Here is a 24,746-nt window from a genome sequence, read left to right on the forward strand (position 1 = left end):
CCTGCATATTTGAACTGTTTCTTACTGAAATTGGTACACCTTGTTTGCTGTAGCATAGACTAGATCTAGGCCTGCTGAATCTAGCTTTGTTTGTATGCTTGTTGTTTGTTTGCTTGTTATTTCCCTGAAACGCTAATTCCACCTAAAACGTGGCTTTTCAGTGCTTCTGTGGATCCCTAGTGATATCTGCATTGCTTACTGTATTTATTTCCTTGTTTCACTTGAAAGAAAGTTGCTGTTTGTTGTTTTTGCATTTAAGTTACCTGTAACACATTGCATTTAAGTTACCTGGCACTTGCTCACTAAGTCAGCACTAAAAAATTAAAAGCACTACACCCTCACAAACTCCCCTTGAGTACCTTGTTCCCCATTGGCCCTTTTTTTCAATTATAAAGGAATTCCCAATACTATTCTAGCATGTCCAAAGGTCAGTTGTTAATCTCCTCTCTGGTCCAGCTGGTGAATCTGGGAATCATGAGGCAATGTTACAACTGCCTCACGTACACAGACAACCCTCTCCTCCTCCCAACAAATTCCAACACATGTGAGAGATGCAACCATATAGCCAAACTGGAGGCTAAGCTCTCTCAACTCAGTACTGGCGTAACCAGTCAGGAGGAGAAGGAAACCACACTCACTACAATTTCAGTCTCACATAGACCTACCACGACAGCAAACCAAACACATAAACACACAAAAACACACTCGGAGGCTCTAAATAAAAATCTGCCTAAGCAGCAGAGACCTCCAAAGCAGACGCCCAAGCAACCGCTACCCCAAAACAAAACACGTGCAACACATAGCTCACAAAGCCAGTGTGCCGAACAGTCACAGCCCTTAAGGCTAAACAACACACCTGATACACTTGAAATAGGTGACTCTGTCATCAGGCACACTGACGTCCCGCTCACCAGGCTGAACAAGGAGAAGGTCACGGTGAGCTGCCTGTCGGGCGCTAGGATCCGCCACATAACACAAGCACTCAGGTCACTCCAAGGCAAGTACAAATATGACTCAGTCATTGTCCATGCTGGTGTGAATGACCTGAGACGTACCTCCCTGGACTACATGAAAAGAGACATAGAGGAGCTCTCTGAGCATGTAGCCCAGGCCGGTATGACCCTGACCTTGAGTAGCATCTTACCCTCACCAAGAATGATGCCACAATATGAAGACAAGATGATCAATTTCAACAATTGGCTTAAGTATTGGTGTCATTCAAAGGGGATCCAATACCTGTCAGCCTGGGATGACATGCTCAACAAGCCACGATGCTTCGCTAGGGATGGCTTGCACCTGTCACCCCTGGGCTTTCGGATATTGGCAAAGGCTCTTGCTTCCCCCATAGTGCCTTTTTTAGGCAAGGCTCAAAAGACAAACCCACCTCCATAGGTATCACAAGGGATAAGAAACTAAGAGTAATGCTACTCAACGCCAGAAGTCTAAACCTCAAGATGCATGCACTCGAAACTCTCCTTAGCATGGAGAACATCGATATCTGTGCAGTAACAGAAACCTGGTTCAAGGCTCCCGAGAGCATCCCAGCACTACCAGGTTATACCTCATACCATGCTTTTCGGTCCTAAAACTTGGACCGAACCACAAAAGGAGGGGGAGTATCAATATTCGTCAAAGATACCCACACCTCCAGGTTGGTGGCTCAGCACGAAGCATCAGAGACTATCCATGTGCAACTAACAGTGGGTAAAACTGCCTTCCAGTTTATAGCCTGCTACAGACCACCCACCCAAACCCAGGAACCCCACTCGGCCTTCCTGAGAACACTGGAAAATATGAATGTCTCTCCAAATACCATTATATTGGGTGACTTCAACTACCCAAGCATAGACTGGGAGCATTACTCTAGCTCCAACACCCTAGCCCAAAGGTTCCTAGAATTTATAAACTCAAATGCTATGGAACAACTTGTTACCACTCCCACAAGAGGGGAAAACATACTGGACCTGATCATCACCAACATGGGGACTCTATGCTCCAGACCAGAAGTGTATCCCTCACTGGTAAGATCAGACCATAAACTAATCTCACTGGATATTCACATCCCGACCCCACCCCCTGCCCAGAAAACCACAGTGAAAAACTTCTCTAAAGCAAATTTCACACTCCTCAAAACCGAGGTGGAATCCTTCAAAGCCCCCGAGCCAGTGGAAAATACGGCCCAGACCACAGAATCCTTTATAAACGCATGCTATGAACACCTTCAGGAATGCATGGATCATGCAATCCCAAATAAAACCAAGACCCAATCCTGCAAATGCAGACGTCCTGTCTGGTGGATCCCAGCCATAAACAAACTATACAATAGAAGGAGGAAGCTACTACATGATAGAGCAAAATCCCAAAAAGGGAAGGCATCTCTGATCAGTATTAGCAAAAAACTATGGGCACTCATAAAATTGTCTAAGGCCAACTTCGAGAGAAAAATTGCACAGGACATTAAGGATAATCACAAGGCTTTCTTTAGTTATGTTAGAAACCTGGGTGGGAATTCCCAGATATGCTCAGAATTAGTCCAAAATGACAAAAAATACATCGAATCCACAGACATTGCCAACATCCTAGCTGACAGGTTCAGTGCAAACTCCCCCCCCCTCCCCACCAAAAGGGCAAATATCTATCCAAGCAGAGTGCTGCCCCCCTGACATCTCAGATGCTCTGGTAAGAGCCGCCCTCTCCAAAGCAAAAAACACAGCATCAATGGGACCAGACGGTGTCCCGGGCTGCGTCCTACATGAACTCCAAGAAGAGCTAAACCCAAACATAAAACTACTGTTCGATCTCAGCCTTACTACAGGATATGTACCCAAAGAGTGGTGTACAGCAACAGTGGTCCCTCTCCACAAAGGTGGCGCCTCAATGGATCCTGGAAACTATCGCCCCATAAGCCTGACTAGCTTGGTCTGCAAAGCTATGGAAAGGATCATCATGGACCTCATAAATAAAGATATTGGGGACCTACAGACACTGGATCCTACCCAGTTTGGCTTTGTTAAGGGCAGATGCTGCCTCTTAAACCTGGTCGATTTCTTTGAAACAGTCACCAAGGCCATTGACGAGGGGAAGGTGGTCCACACAGCCTACCCGGACCTCGCAAAAGCCTTCGATACAATACCCCACTCGGGCATTATAGATAAGCTCACCAGCTTAAATATAAACCCCTATGTCACTAGATGGGTTGCAAACTGGCTCAAGGACAGAACCCACATGGTTAGAATTGCTGGAGTCATGTCAGACTCCAAACCAGTTACAAGTGGCGTTCCACAAGGCTCAATCCTGGGACCTCTCTTGTTTGGTATATATTTCTCGGAGGTACAGGCCAACACAGAAGGACTGTGGCTGACCAAGTTTGCAGATGACTGCAAACTGGGCACCATAATCGACTCTCCAGCCGACACAAGCATCCTCCAAAAGGGCCTCATAGAAACAGACAACTGGTGCCAGAGCCATGGCCTCAAGCTAAATGCCAAAAAATGTATAGTCATCCCCTTTGGCAAAATCAAAGTGCCCAGAAATTACCACATAGGTGGTAATACATTAAGTACAGAAGAAGTAATTAGGGACCTGGGGACCCAAGTTGATAGCAATCTCTCATTTGACAGCCACATGGCCAAAGCGGTTAGAAAAACATTTTATATAGCCCACCTAATCATGAAGGGATTCACATCTAGATCAGGGGAGGTCATCGTGCCTCTTTACGCATCCCTCATCAGGCCCATAATTGAGTACAATGCACCTTTTGGGATGTACCTTACCAGACACCTGCAGCAACTGGAAAGACCCCAAAAGTACCTCACCAAGAGGATCAAAGGGCTCAAACAGATGCCATATGCTGCCCGGTTAAAGAAACTCCAGCTCTTCTCAGTAGCATGCCGCCTGCTCAGAGGCGATCTGTGCCTGACGTATAAAGCCATGTCCAACCTGGAATTAATGGACATGCTGCACCTCAGAAAATCCAAATCCCATTGAGCTACGTGCTCGAGAGACTTGAACCTCAACACTGAAATAAATAGGACATGCTGGAGGGACAGATTCATAACCCAGAGGCTCCCTTCACTCTGGAATATAATCCCAGTCCAGGTTAGGCAGAGTCCCTCATTGACTCTCTTCAAGAGGAATGCTGATGAGTGGATGGGAGATCGTAGGTTTACCCCGGGTATCACTTCTGTGTCACTGTTAGACAGAGGCACAGTATACCAACCTCGAAAAAGGGCATAGCAAAATTCATTTAAAATGGGTGGCGAAAGCCAAACACACTCTGGCTAGGCTTATAAATGCCCTAGGACAGATAGCCTAGTATAAACCTATGAGGCTCAAACCCTGCACCTTGTGTTTGTAAGGCAAACACCTTACACATTAGGCCACCCTCCCAACCCCTCACTAAGCAGGTTACACTGACGAATTTCATTCTGAAAACTCTCATAACTATGTAATCCAGGAAAGATTACTACATTGCTACATTACTACAGTACTATATTACTACAAAATGAAGAACCAGAAGTACTAAGACTTGAAGAATCATACATGAAAAAAGCCAGTCTGTAGTTACAAGTTTTAACAATTCATGTGTGTCACCTGTGTAGGATAGTCTTATATTGAATTCCATTAAGCGGTAGCTAGTTAGTTCCACATTGCTTAAAATTTTCCTTCTTATTGCAGTGCATCCATTGCTAGTTTCTAACCGTTTTGTTTCACTTACTAGATGACGCACCCTGAATTGAAACACTTTCATATTACAGCAAAGGAAGATTCCATCTTAGTTTTTTCAGCCTATTCACATTAAAGTGTTCCCAAGCCTTAAAAATTCACACAGTGCTCTAGAGCTCAGTCGAAGCAAATTTCTAAATCAGTCTATTCTATTGTGATGCCTATAGAACTGGCACATGGACTGAAGGGGCAACAAATCGCAGTTTCAATGACTGCTCTAAGATCAGGCCATTTAGCTAAGAACTGAACAATGTTAGCTGGAACTATGCTCTCATCAGTGACTGGGCTAAAAGTTATAGCTCAGAACCTAACACCTCAATTAACTGGGGTGTCATGAATGTGGGTATCGTTATCCTCATGAATGCTAAAAAGGGCAGCAGAAGATCAAAACATAGTCACAATAAAAATAAAAAATATATAGATTTTTTTCTACCTTTCGTAACCTCAACAATATAGCACTAAACGTCAGTAACCCACTTCCTATGGCCCTACTCTGAAACAAGTTGAACAGCAGCACCCATCAGCTGTATTCCAGCACATTCTTTCTGTCAAAAATCCAACATATGTAGTGTATTCTCCATGTACATGCTGGATACTTTCTTCCATATATTACTTCCATGAAGCAGTTAAAACAGCTCATACAAACAAAGCCTGTCTGCTAGTGTGAAACTGAGCAGGACCCAGAATAAGTCATGGTGGTCTAGCATGCTTTGATTGCATGCACACAAAATCTATATACCTCCCCAATGGAAAAATAAAGGTATCCATGCACATGCTATCTGAAGATAAACTAAAAATTAAGTTTGTGACTTAATTTCACTGTGTTCTTTACATTATATAATTGAAAAGGACTCACAAAAAGGAAAAGACAAGATAGTGGAAGTTTGCCATACAGCGGATTCTGCTTGCTTCCTCTCTCTCTTCACTGCTGTTCAGTGTGAGATTGCTTACGTTTTCATATCAAGTTTAGCTGTATTCATAGCCCTCAACCTCTTAGACCAAGAAACCTGGACAAAGCCATAAATAATGGGGGGACAAAGGCCCAAAATAGTGACAATTTTATAATATTGCTCTTACATACTTAGACAATTGATAGAATAACAGGTGTTGCATTAGCATGAATTTTCTGAAGGGTATGAAGTCTGAAACTCAAACATAGCTCATTATTTCCTGACCTCAACCTTTAATGTTGTTGTCTTTTGGCTTTTCCCGGTTAGGGGTTGCCACAGCAGAACTCTGGTCCGCTAATGATTGGCAGTAGATTTTCACGAATGGCGAGGTGCCAGCTTGACGTCCAACCTTCAACGAAGGCACGCCCATTTACGCATGTCTTTCGAACGCCCACTCAACCACAGGGAGGACATGCAGACTCCACACAGAAGGCACTCCCCGCACTCCAGCCGAGAATCGAATGGGAGAACCTCTTGCTGTGAGGCAGCAACACTACCACTGAACCACCTCGGAACTATGATTTGACAAAAAAAAAAAACACAATTTTATGAAAAACAGACAAAAAATGTGAGGCAAAAATCTGGACATTCTGCAAAAATCTGTACAGTGGAGAGCTATAGATATTTAATTTTATTAGCTATTTCACTGCTTAATTCCTTTTCTGGTTGTTTATATGTTTTATCTCCATGAAACTACTGATGCCGTATGTATTTTTTAATTGCCTGAAGTGAAGACTCTTATTGTTTTTTAATAATCATGTTCTGGGCCACTTACTAGATGACAGTTCCCGAAGTGAGTTTTTTCATAGTAGAGCAAAGCAGCTGTACGTCTAAGTTCCATCTATTCATGTCAAAGTGTAATCAAACCTTGAAATTTCTGCTGTGCTTTGAGGACCATTTGAAGCCAGGTGTTATATCAGTCTCTTTCCAAAGAGTTGGCTGAATAAAAGGCCAATATGTAGCCTGAAAAGCTTGATTCTCACAGCATTTCCAGAATTGCTATGAGACCAAGCCATGTAGCTAACAAACTTACAATATCAGAAGGCTATATGCTGTCACCAGGGACCATTTTAATAATTAAACCACACATCTAGCATCTGAATTAAAAGATGGCATAAAGTCTGGAACCTCCATCCTCACAAATACTCAAGATATGCAGGGAAGTAAAAAAAAAGTTATAATAAAAATAAATACTTGCCTCCTGCAACCTGCACTTAGGCAGCAGCCTGAACTCCCTCCCCCCCTTTAATGGGTTCAGGATATAATATTAACAACATTAACATAATTTACAAATGTTCTGTAAGAAAGATCACCTCTCAGAATATCGACATAGAGAAAATCACTCCCACATTCTCTAAAAATCGAACAAATTGCAAACTTGATGACATGCAAGGGGTTACCAACACTCGTTAAATGCATTTTGTATACTTAATGTGGGGGCCTGCCCCTCACGCCCCTGGTTCCTAAGTATACCAACTCTGAAATCACGCTAACTCAGAAAAGTGAAAATATTGAAACAAATTATAAAACTCACCTTCTCCTCTTCTCCCAGAGTAACACAGCACTTAATGTGTGACCAAGCCACCATTAACATTATATATAACATATATAGGAAAGACGGAGCGGAAAATTCGTAGGCACATCTACGAACATATGTATGAAATTAAGTAAAAAAATGTTAACGATGCCTTATACAAACACACTGTAGATTGTCAACAGGCCATTTTTACTTTTTACATTCTTGAGCAAGAACCGGTGGATGCAAGAAGTGGAGATTGGGAAAACCTGCTAGAATACAAAGAACTTTACTGGCAGGTTACCCTGGATGCAGCAAGATATCCAGGACTCAATGACCACATTAATATTGCTCCACTTTTAAAGCTAAGGGCTGCTAAACTTTGAGATGAATTTAATTGGTAAAAAGTGTTTATTTTTAGAATGATTAATGCATTGCATATATTTTATTTAGTATCATATAATATGTATTTTAAGGATTTACATTTTTAATGATACTTCTTGGCCAGTAGGGGGTGGTAGGTACACATATGTATACCTTGAATGTCTTGACATTTTAATGAATTATTTTAATTAATTTTATGAAATGTAGTAGTTCATTTAACAATATACATTTTAGTAAGGACTACTTGGATAGATGTGAGTAGATTTTTATGAAACTTTTAAAGGTTTGGTTGTATTAGTTTCAAAATGATGTTTTTTAATTAAATGTGTTTTTTTATTTCTTGGAGGATGAACATATTATGGTGGTTTTCATGTCATTTATTGATAGATTAGGGGAGTTTGATGATTGGTGTTCTGAATAAGTGAGTGTATTTAAGTAAAAGACTGTTGTTAATGGATGTTTTTCTGATGAAGTCTTTCTTAGACGAAAACGTGTGAACTCAGTAGCGTTAATAAAGTGTTTTGTGGACTCTCAAAGTGCTGGCTTGCCTTTCCGTTGTGTTTTGTTTCTCATCATTAACATTTGCTTATCTCAACATGCACTAACAGAGGTCTTCATGCTATGTTGTTGTGAGTGTCATTGTAGCAGTACCCAACAAACAGTAGGCTTCTCTGTTGTACGATATATGCAATGTAAACTCACACGATACAAGAGTTACATAGGTGTGGACATTGCAGAGTGACAAGAAAAAATGTAAGTTAATTAAAATGAACACATCCAAGCCAGTCCCATACAAGATCAAATAAATAAATGACCAGCCACTGCACTCAGTAGAGCTATTTATGATAAAAAAGTAGTGTAGAGTAGGAGACCATGAATTTAAAGATGAAAATGTATGAAAAGGGGACTTTACTGGGATATTGCACAAATGACAGACATATTCACGTCACACCACAGTATCTATTACACAAAAGTAAGAAACGTTTGGGCCGTACCACAGAAATATACTCACATGCTGACAAGGTTGTGACTCCTGAAGAAATTGTTACAAAGATCAGTTCTATCATCATGACACAAAGTGGTTGTGCCTCGCTACCTTAGATATATGATTTACTACAAATTTAACATACAGGCCCTGGACATCAGAGAGACTGTATGTTGACTGATTGAGGAATATTTAGCTTGTTAAAGTAGCAGAAATGGGTAACACAGTTAGATATTAGAACATGTACACAAACCATGAAAGCATTTCTACTCTGCCAGAAAAAAATGTAAGTATATGAATATATGAATATATTTTAAGTTTATATTAGACAGGGACAGAAAAGGGAAAAATATTTGTTTTGTTAATATGCATATTTTTATGAACATACATATTACCTCATTATATAGCATATGACTTTTAAAATATCACAAGCTATTTTTCCTGTCAGATGTTTCCTATAGTAATAATTTCACAATGTCAACTGTGTGACAGTTTTCCTTTTTTAATTATTTTGAAATAACCTAAATAATGGAGAAAAACAAAAGGAAATTGTGATCAGAGTTGTGAAGACCAACATTTTTATTTCTTGTCAAAACTGAAACCTTGAACAGGCCATAAAGAATTTGTTTTAAGTTTGAATCCCTTTCCAGTTTGAAATATTTTCATTGGTGTGAACAGATTATTATAAGTCATTAATAAATGTGATGTGATCCATATAAAAATCTTTAATTTCCTGTAAATTCAGAATATGTTTAGATTTCATTAATAACTCATGTTTTCCCTTCATTTTCCATAGGGTCACCCCTCTGGGCTAAAGAGAAACTGGAGCCCAGAATAGTACAGAGTGGGGTTTCCCTTGTACTTCCATGTCGACCTCCAGCTGGTTTGCCACCGCCAATAATATTTTGGATGGACAACTGTAAGTGAATTGCTTTGTCATTAGTTCTTTTGGTGCACACAGTGTTATAATATATTGTGCAAATGATATGACTCCTTGGTTAACTGGGTATTTAAGCCATACTTGTATATATAGTAGCTTTTGTTTGCAAAGTTTTTACAGAAAGGACTGGTTGCTATGAAATAACCTTTATGGATATGACAAAGCAGAAGACAAAGTGATCATAAACCAGAATAAACACATTGCTATTTATACCACTCCCTTTATGGTGCAATTGTACCAACCTTTGCAAGACAATATCATAGGTTTATCTGCTACAGACACAAAAATGCTTATATTAACAAATCTACTTTGCTTGCATGCCCTACACTTATATGTGTGAAGTACACTAATTGTTGTTTAAACAACCATGGGTGTCTTTGATGCAAAAAGCTTAGTGGGGACATAGTTAACAGACTTGGCGTGGGACCCCTGTTTGTTTTTAACTCTGGTTTTAAATTGAAACAGCTTTTTGAGGGAGTGGTATATTTAGCAACCTGTTTATCCTGTTGTGCTTTTTATATAGGAAAAACTGATAAGCTCAAAGTAGGGATTTATCAGCATATTTTGGAGTTTTCTCCTCGGGCCTCTACTAAAAATGGGATTCTATCCAATCGGACTTTCTCAGTAATCAAATGTCAATAAAATAAATAAATAATATTTATGCTATTAAGATAGGAAAAGAACAATGTCTTAGCTAGACATACAGAGATGTGCCCGGATTTTTAAAGGTGTATATTTTTAGAACTGAAAAAGGTTAAATGTAACTCCAAAAGTGGGAAATGGATGAATTTCTTACTGAGGAGAGAGTTGTTTTGCAAATAACTTTGAATACTGACAAGTCTCCAGGTACTAATGACACTACCTCTATAGCCTTTTACATTATACATCATGTAACTGTTTACTATATAAGGAAGTATGTAGTGCTGCATATATACATTCTGAAGAAGTCTGTATTCTGAATAGACAAAAACAGTTAATCTTGTTATTTAAAGGTTACTGTGTTGGATGGAATTTGCCTGGTGTTATATTTTTAGTAGCAAATTTAGGAAGGACAGAAGATATAGGTAAATGTGATAAGAAATATGCATTCATAATAGTAGTATAGTAGCCAGAATGGAATCTGAAAATGGGATAGTCTGTGTGAATGAGAAAAAGAAATGGCAAATAGGCAAAAGCAATAAATAACAGGTCTGGATATTTTTAAATTATATGGATGGATCTCTACAAAGTCTGGCAAATATTTTCCCTTGGCGCAGTGTGTGATGTGCATACTAAGTAGTACAGTGCAGTGAGATGTGCTTACTAAGTAGCACAGTGCAGTGCAATGTGCGTACTAAGTAGTACAGTACAGTGCAATGTGTGTACTATGTAGTTCAGTGCAATGAGATGTGTGTACTAAGTAGCACAGTGCAGTGCGATGTGCGTACTAAGTAGTACAGTACAGTGCGATGTGTGTACTATATAGTACAGTGCTGTGCATACTAAGTAGCACAGTGCAGTGCGATGTGCATACTAAGTACAGTGCAGTTGGATGTGCATACTAAGTAGCACAGTGCAGTGCAATGTGCGTACAAAGTAGCACAGCACAGTGTGATGTGCATACTAACTAGCACAGTGCAGTGCAATGTGCGTACCAAGTAGCACAGTGCAGTGTGATGTGTGGACTAAGTAGTACAGTGCAGTGCGATGTGTGTACTATGTAGTACACTGCAGTGCGATGTGCATGCTAAGTAGTACAGTCCAGTACGATGTGCGTGCTAAGTAGTACAATGCAGGAATGGTCTTCATGATGGTGAAAATGCGTATTTTAGAAGGAAATGTCACAGCAGAACTGCATGAATCAGACATGTGACAAATAGTAAGGCTCTTGCCAAATCAGGAACTTCAGACCCACAGTCCAGACTGAAGACCTGTTGCAAAAAGGAGAAGATGAATCAGGAGAGATTGCAGTTAGGTAAGAGAGGCACAGAGGGCAGTGACGGATAACAATTCATAAATAAAAATGAGAAGCTAATCTTAGTAAATACAAACAATCCACATAAAAAATTATATAATGACATTCATTTGTAATTAACTTGAAAAGTATCATCAAGATATGAACTGCCAGAAACAGTGAGAGTGGTTCATTAACTCCATTCTAATGTTTCATGCATCCACAAAAATGCATTTTAGCATTTATATTACATTTATTTTGAGAATTACCCAACTGTTAAACTTCAAAGCATACCAAATATCTGTTGCCAAATTCAGAGGTATGCTATAAAAAAATCCAAGAGTTTATTTTATGGAACAGAGCATGATCCTTTTTGCCTTCAAATACTATCCAATTCTGTTTGTTGACTTATTATTTTCCCTTTTGTATTTCACTGTTGCCATGGTAGCACAACTACAGCCCATTTCGCTAATACTATAAATACCCACAGGAATGAAGGAAGGCTAGTATCTGCCCTCTTTCTAGACCTTTCCAAAGTCTTCATCTCAGTTTCACATTCCATCCTCCTACACAACTCTCAGTTCTAACAACAGCTAACTTGCTAACAGATAAATGGCACAAAGACTTCTCCCCTTTCCTCCCGATCTCGACAGATATCCCCTAAGGTTCCATTCCTGGTCCCATTCCTTTCAACATCTTCATTAAAAACCTCCCAGATGCCTCCAGATTAGGGACAATAATTCAGTACAGCAATGTCCACCCTCATATGTAGAGCCCAGAACCTTAACAACCTGCAACAAATCACTCAGTAGTTCTTCTCATCCACTGAAGCCTGGCTAACTGACTTATTTTCTTTACCACAAATCCCAGAAACCCTTCTTTGATATTATCTCAGCAAATAGCACTAACATTGAAATTGTCCCACGTACTAGGCTGCTTGGCATCTACACTGATGATAGCTTAAAATTTGACTGCCACTTCTGACATACGGTAATTCCACCAGAAAATGGGTTCCCTATATAGAGTCAAAATTTCCTCACTGACCAAACCAGAACATACTTAGCCTCTACCCTGCTACTCCAACACTTCCCTACTCATCCCCTATTTTCGCAACTTTCAAGTCACTCAGCTCTCAAAGCTCAGACACTGCTATCATAAAATAGCAAAGTTTGCAGCATAAAGTGTGTAGTAAATCACCCACAAAAATCCCACCACTACCTAATATTCAAAGAACTAAACTGGCTCAAACTGTCACACGTACTATATTATTCCCAATGACTCATAACCTCATCTATAAATCTACAAACTGTCCATTTCTGCCAATTCTAATCCAGCCATACAAACAGGCCCCCTTCCCTTGACCCAAATGCTGTTCTTCCACATCATTAAATGCAACAACACAGCCAGTGGCAGTCTATTCTCAAACTATGCCATCAAAGCATGGAACACTGCACCTCTGTCTCTCTATAAACAAAGCAACATCTCAGATATTTTAAAAAGAATCTAAAGTCAGAGCTGCAGAATCTCTAGCTATGCCCCTGCTCTAACCCAGGATAAGTACGCCTGGCCTTAATCATAATTCCACATGTCTTCCTACCCTGCAACTAATTGCCTCTCATCTCTGTCTCACTCACTTCTTCTCTGTACTCTCAGCCATTCACTATATCTGATTACTAACCACCTACTTTCTCACTCACTTCTTCTCTATACTCTCACCCATTCATTATAACTGATTACTAACCACCTACTTTCTCACTCACTTCTTCTCTATACTCTCACCCATTCACTATATCTGATTACTAACCCCCTACTTTCTCACTCACTTCTTCTCTATACTCTCACCCATTCACTATATCTGATTACTAACCACCTACTTTCTCACTCACTTCTTCTCTGTACTCTCAGCCATTCACTATATCTGATTACTAACCCCCTACTTTCTCACTCACTTCTTCTGTGTACTCTCACCCATTCATTATAACTGATTACTAACCACCTACTTTCTCACTCACTTCTTCTCTATACTCTCACCCATTCACTATATCTGATTACTAACCCCCTACTTTCTCACTCACTTCTTCTCTATACTCTCACCCATTCACTATATCTGATTACTAACCACCTACTTTCTCTCTATACTCTCACCCATTCACTATATCTGATTACTAACCACCTACTTTCTCACTCACTTCTTCTCTATACTCTCACCCATTCATTATAACTGATTACTAACCACCTACTTTCTCACTCACTTCTTCTCTATACTCTCACCCATTCATTATAACTGATTACTAACCACCTACTTTCTCACTCACTTCTTCTGTGTACTCTCACCCATTCACTATATCTGATTACTAACCCCCTACTTTCCCCCACCCTTCATCCTTCTGAAATGTCCTTATTTTTCCTTCCATCTCCTTCTTCTTCACACTTTTAGTCAGTTCTAGTCTTTCTCCTTCTTTAAGCGGTGTTTGTCTAACTACACCACCTGTTGACTAGCAAAAAAAAAAAAAAGCAAACAAACAAAAAAACTAAAGCATGAAAGGCTGCTGCTGCTTTTTGCAGCATTATGTCTCTTTTATATCTTTATTATGACACTGAGTACACAATGGTACTGAACCACTGAAATGTGCCTGTATATAATTAGTGCTACTGGTCCACTGAAATGTATGTTGTATATTGAATTATGTTCATCACCTTCCTTTGTTCAAAACAATAATCTGTATTCGTGCATTACTGTACCATCTGCAGACTCCCTTATACAATGTATAAATGTTTACAAAATGTGTTTTTTCACCTGACTACATATTGCATTAAAAAAAGCATAGTTTTGCAATATGTATGTTGGCATAAGGGTTAAGGTATTTACCTTACAGACACAAAGTACAAGATTTGATTCTTACCTTTGGGAAGCATGCCCAGGCCTTAAAAAGGCCCCTCTGAGGTCATAAGCCCAATAATTACCACTGTATCATTCGGAGCTGTTTTTCCTCTGGGCCTGCGCTGAAATGGGGATTTTGTGCTCAGTTTGACTTTCCCTGTCAACAATGTTAGTAACCTGTGTCCAAGTAGTTTGTGTTTGTTATTTATGTACTTGGTATTTAGTCTGCAATCAGAAATTATTTCTTTCTGTATTCCCTTTCAGTCAATTATAATCAGTAATCTTTATATCCCCTAAGCAAAGGTTAGTAAATTCTATATTCTTGTTGTTACAACTTCCTTTTCAGCAGCACCATATGATATCCCTGCATTTTAAATGGTATCAGCAAATTGCCCAGTAAGTACTTAGTTTTGTTGTTGTGGTACTTCTGTACTTGTCAACATCCTTCCTCTGCATGAACAGACTCCTGGACTGGTGTGGTAGAAGATATTTTAGCATCACTGAACATGAGAGACTTTGTAGATTGTGTGATTCACTTCTTTTTATTTCTTTCTTTATGACTTCTGTGGCACTGCTTGACAGGGTCACAGGAAAATAATTTTATTGTGTGGCGAAAGCCAGGGAACATTTTTGGCTAGGCTTATATAGGCCCCAGGGCTGACAGCCTAGTATCTACCTATGAACCTATGAAACAAATTGTATTATTACATGCTGAATGAAAGTCCACATCTAAAGCCCCTAAAATAGTCCTTTATGGTTGGGAACAAAAAAAAAAGTGTTCAGCTCTTTCCTATAAATGTACCTCCATAATCATTCTTTGCAATACCTAAGACACACACACACACACACACACACACACACACACACACACACACACACACACACACACACACACACACACACACACGCACACACGCACACACACACACACACACACACACGCACACATATGCACACACAAATAAGAATGTGATCAGTGCTATGTAAAAGTTGCCAATCTTTCCTTAACTTGCATTCAGTACAGGAACGCATACTGTTGAGCCTGTCATTTAAAGTTGCGTTCCTGAAGACAGCTAGTTAATAAGTACTCATGTAATAGTTTGTTAACCATGTAAACCAACAGGCACAAGTTCCACTTTTCAGAAGAGACCCAGGAACAAATCATTGCTTAGGTTAAGTCATCAGTAATGCAAACAGAGAAGGAAAGATCCAAACACAGAACTGAAAGATTAGGTTTATTAACATCTTTCTGCAACAACTATCTATGTTACATCGATTGTCTGCTGTCTATTATGTTACATTGCATCGTGCAGTGTTATTCTCCTATATTGCATGCGGTAGGGCACTAGAAAGATGTTCCATAGCCACTAATGCTTCCTGTCACTTAACCAGTTCATTTAAAAGGGAAAGCAAGGGGTCGGAGGTGACCTGGGCCTACTCAGATGGAAGAAGGATGTAGACTGGAAGACAGAAAAACAAATTTGTGTTTAGCAGAAAAAATGTTGTTGTGGAACAATACAATAAAATTAGCAAACAAGAGTTCCAAAAATTTCTGGAGATAAAAACATGCACTCTGCATCAGAAAAGCTGTCTGAATTGAATGCCAGCCACTAGCTCAAATGCAGTTCAAAAATATACTATAACCCTGAGAAGGAGCATGGAAACATATCCATAGGTGTGCACAGTACACCATGATATGCGGGAGACCACCCACAAGTAATGTCTATGGACATAGACAAGATATGCGAGAGACCACCCACAAGTAATGTCTATGGACAAAGATAGAAGTTGTTCCCTTGCTGTCTGGTCTTTGCAGTTTTAACAAGCTGGACAAATTATTTCAATTTATGTGTACTTATGATAGGAAAAAATGTTGAACTACTCCTAAGGCCATATAAACACTCAAGTATTACTACCTTCTTACCCAGCCTGGGTAAATGGCTTACTAATCATAGAAAATGTGCCACTTAGCCAACTTGTAGCTTAGCACAGCAGACTAGGGACTCATTTAGGACCTGATTTGTGAAGTATATATTGTTATTCAAACTCACCTTTGCATCTCTGCAGATACTCGAAACATCCCATAATACCACATTTTGAGCATATCCTGCAATGCATACAAAGCCAAAGGATCTTCTGAACTAGGATATTATTAGCTGTTAAAGGTTTTGGAGATCTTTTCTGTTAGGCTCTTGCTTTAGACACAAGGATTGCTTAAAATAAATTTATTTTTTTGTGTATAGGAGCAAAGAAAGATTCACAGAATCTATGCATTTTCATGTGCTTATGTTAGTGTGTGTGTGTGTGTGTGTGCGTATGTGTGTGTGTGTGTGTATGTGTGTGTGTGTGTGTGTGTGTGTGTGTGTGTGTGTGTGTGTGTGTGTGTGTGTGTGTGTATGTGTGTGTGTGTGTGTGTGTGTGCGTGTGTGTGTGTGTTAGTAACTATGTTTAAGTTAGTTGGATCCTGAGTTCATCCAGTGCAGCTAAATCAGAAGTCATGAGACATTATGCTGCTAAGGACAGGGAAGGCAAATTGGAATTTAATGGGAGAGGGATGCCTAATCATTTTGTCAAAAAGAATATCATGGCTAACTCAGAACAGTTTTTCTTCAGTCCAGCAAATATTAAGAGTTAAAATACCAAGTACACAAGTGAACCCAAAAAAGGCAGACTGCGCCAGTTCTTCAAATCTCTTTATTCACAAAGGTATGAGCACTTTTGCAGGTTATACTGCTTCATCAGATACAAACAGGAATAAAAAAGACTGCATTAAATACTTTAATAAACAAATCACATGATGGATTTCACTTAACTCTAAAAGGGACACAGTCCTAACAATACATAGCATTATGCACACTAAATAAAAAACATAAAATAAATGAAAACGGTATATCTAATATGAGTATAAACTCTTTTTAAAACAGTAGCTACACAAGTACTCTATACTAAGTACTGCTACTTCATCTGCATAGGCACCTACTCTTTAGGTTTAATGGGCACCCTGTCATTCAACCCATGCCCATAGTCACTTCTGAGCCTGATTATCCATTTGGCTTCCAGTTGTTCAGCAGTGCTTTTAATATCACAATATCTGGCTCTCTCAAACACTCTATCAATAGCTATAAATAAAAATGGGTGTGCCAAATCAGTCTCCAAGACATGTTTAGAAATGGCACTACTTTGGCTGCCCTTACTAATTTAATAAACGCGGCTTTTCAGCGCTTCTGTGGATCCCTAGTGATATCTGCATTGCTTACTGTACTTATTTCCTTGTTTCACTTGAAAGAAAGTTACTGTTTGTCGTTTTTGCATTTAAGTTACCTGTAGCACATTGCATTTAAGTTACCTGGCACTTGCCCACTAAAGCAATTATATGTCAGCACTAAAAAATTAAAAGCACTACACCCTCACAAACTCTCCTTGAGTGCCTTGTTCCCCATTAGCCCTTTTTTTCAATTATAAAGGAATTCCCAATACTATTCTAGCATGTCCAAAGGTCAGTTGTCAATCTCCTCTCCGGTCCAGCTGGTGAATCTGGGAATCTTGAGGCAATGTTACAACTGATTAATGTACACAGACAACCCTCTCCTCCTCCCAACAAATTCCAACACATATGAGAGATGCAACCACATAGCCAAACTGGAGGCTAAGCTCTCTGAACTCAGTACTGGCATAACTAGTCAGGAGGAGAAGGAAACCACACTCACTACAATTTCAGTCTCACATAGACCTACCACGACAGCAAACCAGATATGTATGTATACACGCATATATACACACTTACTATTTATTATTGTATTACAAGCACAAGCAAGTATTAAATATGTACATTTTGTGTAAATATTACATATACGTGAAGCGTAAATATATTCACGGATTTTGTGCATTCACTGTTTCAAATCAAACCATTAACAACCTTTTCTATATTTTTCTTCTTGACATTATATATGCCTTTAAGCATCTTCCTGTTATTGGAATTTGAAAAGAATAAAAATGAAAGATGGATTGTTTGTACATGCAACAGTATCATACAGAAATGTTATGAAAGCAAACAGTTTGTTTTAAGTATTATTTTTATTTTTATCACCATGCTTATATCCTTATGTGGTAGTTTTTCATATTTAATTAGTTAGTGAGTTAATTGATCCAATATGTTTTGTATAAAAGGGAGCTTGATTTATTCTAATTTATTCTGATGAAGTCTCCGGTTGGGGAGACAAAAGCACTCAACAAATCGATACATGGAAGTACCTTTTGTCTTGTTTACACGTGATTCAGTCGTGTTGGATTGTTTTTTAACCTTGAGTCATTAAAAACTTTTATATTGGACGTACTGCCTGAATTTACAATTTCTTATCTTGGATGTACTGCCTGAATTTTGGACAGCCTTTTATTGTACCGGATTCTGCTTTTTTACTGTGTGGGTACTGCATTCCTTGGCGTGGTTACAAATTCCAACACATGTGAGAGATGCAACCATATAGCCATACTGAAGGCTAAGCTCTCTCAACTCAGTACTGGTGTAACCAGTCAGGAGGAGAAGGAAACCACACACTACAATTCCAGTCTCACATAGACCTACCACGACAGCAAACCAAACACATAAACACACAAAAACATACTCGGAGGCTGTAAATAAAAATCTGCATAAGCAGCAGAGACCTCCAAAGCAGACACCCAAGCAACCGCTACCCCAAAACAAAACACGTACAACACATAGCTCACAAAGCCAGTGTGCCAAACAGTCACAGCCCTTAAGGCTAAACAACACACCTGATACACTTGTAATAGGTGACTCTATCGTCAGGCACACTGACATCCCGCTCACCAGGCTGAACAAGGAGAAGGTCACAGTTAGCTGCCTGTCGGGCGCTAGGATCTGCCACATAACACTAGCACTCAGGTCACTCCAAGGCAAGTACAAATATGACTCAGTCATTGTCCATGCTGGTGTGAATGACCTGAGACGTACCTCCCTGGACTACATGAAAAGAGACATAAAGGAGCTCTCTGAGCATGTAGCCCAGGCCGGTATGACCCTGACCTTGAGTAGCATCTTACCCTCACCAAGAACGATGCCACAATATGAAGACAAGATGATCAATTTCAACAACTGGCTTAAGTATTGGTGTCATTCAAAGGGGATCCAGTGCCTGTCAGCCTGGGATGACATGCTCGACAAGCCACGATGCTTCGCTAGGGATGGCTTGCACCTGTCATCCCTGGGCTTTCGGATATTGGCAAAGGCTCTTGCTACCCCCATAGTGCCTTTTTTAGGCAAGGCTCAAAAGACAAACCCACCTCCATAGGTATCACAAGGGATAAGAAACTAAGAGTAATGCTACTCAATGCCAGAAGTCTAAACCTCAAGATGCACACACTCAAAACTCTCCTTAGCATGGAGAACATCGATAGCTGTGCAGTAACCTGGTTCAAGGCTCCCCAGAGCACCCCAGCACTACCAGGTTATACCTCATACAATGCTTTTTAGCCCCAAAACCTGGACCAAACCACAAAAGGAGGGGGAGTATCAATATTCGTCAAAGATACCCACACCTCCAGGTTGGTGGCACGGCACGAAGCATCAGAGACTATCCATGTGCAACTAACAGTGAATAAAACTGCCTTCCAGTTTATAGCCTGCTACAGACCACCCTCCCAAGCCCAGGAACCCCACTCAGACTTCCTGAGAACACTGGAAAATATGAAGGTCTCTCCAAACACCATTATATTGGGCGACTTCAACTACCCAAACATAGACTGGGAGCATTACCCTAGCTCCAACACCCTAGCCCAAAGGTTCCTAGAATTTATAAACTCAAATGCTATGGAACTACTTGCTACCACTCCCACAAGAGGGGAAAACATACTGGACCTGATCATCACCAACATGGGGACTCTATGCTCCAGACCAGAAGTGTATCCCTCATTGGTAAGATCAGACCATAAACTAATCTCACTGGATATTCACATCCGACTCCACCCCCTGCCCTGAAAAACCACAGTGAAGAACTTCTCTAATGCAAATTTCACACTCCTCAAAACTGAGGTGGAATCCTTCAAAGCCCCCGGGCCTGTGGAAAATATGGCCCAGACCGCAGAATCCTTTATAAACGCATTCTATGAACACCTTCAGGAATGCATGGATCATGCAATCCCAAATAAAACCAAGTCCCAATCCTCCAAAGGCAGACGTCCTGTCTTGTGGACCCCAGCCATAAACAAACTATACAATAGAAGGAGGAAGCTACTACATGATAGAGCAAAATCCCAAAAAGGGAAGGCATCTCTGATCAGTATTAGCAAAAAACTACGGGCACTCATAAAATCGTCTAAGGCCAGCTTTGAGAGAAAAATTGCACAGGACACTAAGGATAATCACAAGGCTTTCTTTAGTTATGTTAGGAACCTGGGTGGGAATTCCCAGATATGCTCAGAATTAGTCCAAAATGACTAAAAATACACCAAACCCACAGACATTGCCAACATCCTAGCTGACAGGTTCAGCGCAAACTTCTCCCTCCCCTCCCCACCAAAAGAGCAAATATCTATCCCAGCAGAGTGATACCCCCCTGACATCTCAGATGCTCAGGTAAGAGCTGCCCTCTCCAAAGCAAAAAACACAGCATCAATGGGACCAGACGGTGTCCCGGGCTGCGTCCTACATGAACTCCAAGAAGAGCTAAACCCAAACATAAAACTACTGATCAATCTCAGCCTTACTACAGGATATGTACCCAAAGAGTGGCGTACAGCAACAGTGGTCCCTCTCCACAAAGGTGGTGCCTCAATGGATCCTGGAAACTATCGCCCCATAAGCCTGACTAGCTTGGTCTTCAAAGCTATGGAAAGGATCATCATGGACCTCATAAATAAATATATTGGGGACCTACAGACACTGGATCCTACCCAGTTTGGCTTTGTTAAGGGCAGATCCTGCCTCTTAAACCTGGTTGATTTCTTTGAAACAGTCACTAAGGCCATTGACGAGGGGAAGGTGGTCCACACAGCCTACCTGGACCTCGCAAAAGCCTTCGATACAATACCCCACTCGGGCATTATAGATAAGCTCACCAGCTTAAATATAAACCCCTATGTCACTAGATGGGTTGCAAACTGGCTCAAGGACAGAACCCACATGGTTAGAATTGCTGGAGCCATGTCAGACTCCAAACCAGTTACAAGTGGCGTCCCACAAAGCTTAGTCCTGGGACCTCTCTTGTTCGGTATATATTTCTCGGAGGTACAGGCCAACACGGAAGGACTGTGACTGACCAAGTTTGCAGATGACTACAAACTGGGTGCCATAATCGACACGCCAGCCGACGCAAACATCCTCCAAAAGTGCCTCATAGAAACAGACAACTGGTGCCAGAGCCATGGCCTCAAGCTAAACGCCAAAAAGTGTATAGTCATCCCCTTTGGCAAAAACAAAGTGCCCACAAATTACCACATAGGTGGTAATCCATTAAGTACAGAAGAAGTAATTAGGGACCTGGGGACCCAATTTGATAGCAATCTCTCATTTGACAACCTCGTGGCCAAAGTGGTTAGAAAATCATTTTATATAGCCCACCTAATCATGAAGGGATTCATATCTAGATCAGGGGAGGTCATCGTGCCTCTTTACTCATCCCTCATCAGGCCCATAATTGAGTACAATGCCCCTTTTGGGATGTACCTTACTAGACACCTGCAGCAACTGGAAAGACCCCAAAAGTACCTCAGCAAGAGGATCAAAGGGCTCAAACAGATGCCATATGCTGCCTGGTTAAAGAAACTCCAGCTCTACTCAGTGGCATACCGCCTGCTCAGAGGCAATCTGTGCCTGACGTATAAAGCTGTGTCCAACCCGGAATTAATGGACATGCTGCACCTCAGAAAATCCAAATCCCATCGAGCTACGTGCTCCAGAGACTTGAACCTCAGCACTGAAATAAATAGGGCATGCTGGAGGGACAGATTTATAACCCAGAGGCTCCCTTCAATCTGGAATAAAATCCCAGTCCAGGTTAGGCAGAGTCCGTCATTGACTCTCTTCAAGAGGAATCTTGATGAGTGGATGGGAGATCATAGGTTTACCCCGTGTATCACTTCTGTGTCACTGTTAGATAGAGGCACAGTATACTAACCATGAAAAAGGGCATAGCAAAATTATTTTAAAATGGGTGGTGAAAGCCAAACACACTCTGGCTAGGCTTATAAATGCCCTAGGGCAGATAGCCTAGTATGAACCTATGAACCTTTGAACCTATGAAACATGACCTTTTATACAATCCCACAATGCTCTATCTGCTTTCCCAATATAAAATTTAACGCACACTGTGCAAGAAGCTAAATAAATTATATGTTCTGCATATATATTAAATGTATATTCTTTCTTTTGATCAGGATGTAAAAACAAGTTGGTAGCATTTATATACTTGCAAGCAGCACCTCTGCCACGGGGAAATGTTCTCTTATCTACTCTCTCAATTCTATGAGTTTTAGGGTAACAAAGACGGTTCTTAAGGGATGTCATCTTTTTATATATAACCCTTGGTTTGGTATCTAAAATTCCCATAAGACTTTCATCTGTCATTATAACGGTCCAGTGTCTCTGAATAACTCTCTTATACCTAACATTATCACTTGCATAAAACATGGGTATTCTCAACTTCATATCCTTATCAGAATCTTGTGGCACTACTGCCTCATTTAACTTGGTTATTTGGTTGGAAAAATAATGTTTGGCACTGGTATCTCTCACTTTCCTTACAGCTTTAATATTTTCAGCAATTTCTTTGTTCTGATAGCCTCTCTCTGCGAATTTTTTTCTCAAATTATTAGAGTGATGTTGGAAATTGCTTTCAAGTGCACTTAACCTGGACATCCTAAATGCTCGACCGCCGATTACATTCTTAAAAATGTGTGGTGGGTGCATACTTACCCTATGAAGAAGATGGTTATGATAGCACACTTTTCTGAACACATTTGTATAAATACCATCACCATACTTTCCTATGTTCACAGATAGAAAATGCATACTTGTTCTAGATGTTTCAGAAGAAAACTGTAAATATGTTGTTTCCTGTGGCAAATGTGCTGCTTGCAAGTATATAAATACTTCCAACGCGTTTTTACATCATGATCCAAAGAAAGAATATGCATTTAATATATATGCGACCTGTAGTTTGGAACACATAATTTATTTAGCTTCTTGCACAGTGTGTGCTAAATTTTATGTTGTGAAAACAGTTAGCGCACTGCGGGATTACATAAAAGAACATGTTTCTCATATTAGTAAAGGCAGACAAAATAGTGCCCTTTCTAAACATGTCTTGGAGACAGATTTGACACACGCATTTTTATTTATAGCTATTGATATAGCATTTGAGAGTGCCAGATGTGGTGATATTACAAATATTAGTGAACAACTGGAAGCCAACTGGATAATCAGGCTCAGAAGCAACTATGGGCATGGGTTGAATGACAGGGTGCCCATTAAGCCTAAACTAAAGAGTAGGCGCCTACGCAGATGAAATAGCAGTACTTAGTATAGAGTATTTGTGTAGCTACTCTTTTAAAAGGAGTTTATATTCATAGTAAATATATTGTTTTTGTTCATTTTACATGTTTTTAGTTAGTGTGCATAATGCTATGTATTGTTAGAACTGTGTCCCTTTTAGAGTTAAGTGAAATGCAACATGTGATTTGTTTATTAGAGTATTTAATGCAGTCTTTTTTATTCTTGTTTATATCTGATGATGCAGTATAACCTGTGAAAGTGCTCATACCTTTGTGAATAAAGAGATTTGAAGAACTGGGGCAGTCTGCCATTTTTGGGTTCACTTGTGTACATGGAATTGTTTGCTTGTTTATTGTATGTGAGCATGAAACTTGGAAAATTGTGGTGGTTTGTATTTTTTACTAAGAGTTAAAATACTTTAGGATTTAATTGGGAGATGTTAGATTAAGCAGCTCTGAGAATTATTGCTTGCTGTATTCATCTGTATGCCTGATGGTTATAACTATCACTTATTCTTGTTCAGCATTTCAGAAACTTCCACAAAATAAACGAGTATCGCAAGGTCTAAACGGCGACCTCTACTTCTCCAATGTGCAGGTAGAAGACTCACGGGATGACTACATTTGTTACGCCAGGTTCAATCACACACAGACTATACAACAGAAACAGCCAATTACTTTGAAAGTTCTTTCAAGTAAGTATTGATAGCAACCTTGTGATGTAGTCTTGGTCCTTAATAAAGACATAAAATAGATACAAGACTCAGCAGATATTTTGTTTAGGCATCAAATTTCAGCATAATGAATGAAGGAAACAGCGGTCTGCTGACATTTTCCGATCCTTGCTATGTCCTCTGCAAACAGGAGGATTGGTAATGTAGAGGTATAGCTAACTTGAGGGAAAGGAGTTATCTTCCCCGAGTTA

The 24,746-nt window shown here is 40.0% G+C and overlaps 1 protein-coding gene across 16 annotated transcripts in view; it reads left to right on the forward strand.

Moving 5' to 3' along the window:
* Positions 1-24,746, forward strand: part of NRCAM (neuronal cell adhesion molecule) — a 1,614,235-nt gene that overhangs the window by 1,203,082 nt on the left and 386,407 nt on the right. For all 16 annotated transcript variants that reach the window (XM_044087425.1, XM_044087435.1, XM_044087431.1 and 13 more), the window contains 2 exons: positions 9,357-9,479; positions 24,346-24,516. In XM_044087425.1, the coding sequence (XP_043943360.1) occupies positions 9,357-9,479; positions 24,346-24,516 (294 nt within the window). The remainder of the gene's footprint in view (positions 1-9,356; positions 9,480-24,345; positions 24,517-24,746) is intronic.

Source organism: Protopterus annectens, chromosome 11.part0 (assembly GCF_019279795.1).
Source record: "Protopterus annectens isolate FY-2018-M chromosome 11.part0, PAN1.0, whole genome shotgun sequence".
Classification (NCBI taxonomy): domain Eukaryota; kingdom Metazoa; phylum Chordata; order Ceratodontiformes; family Protopteridae; genus Protopterus; species Protopterus annectens.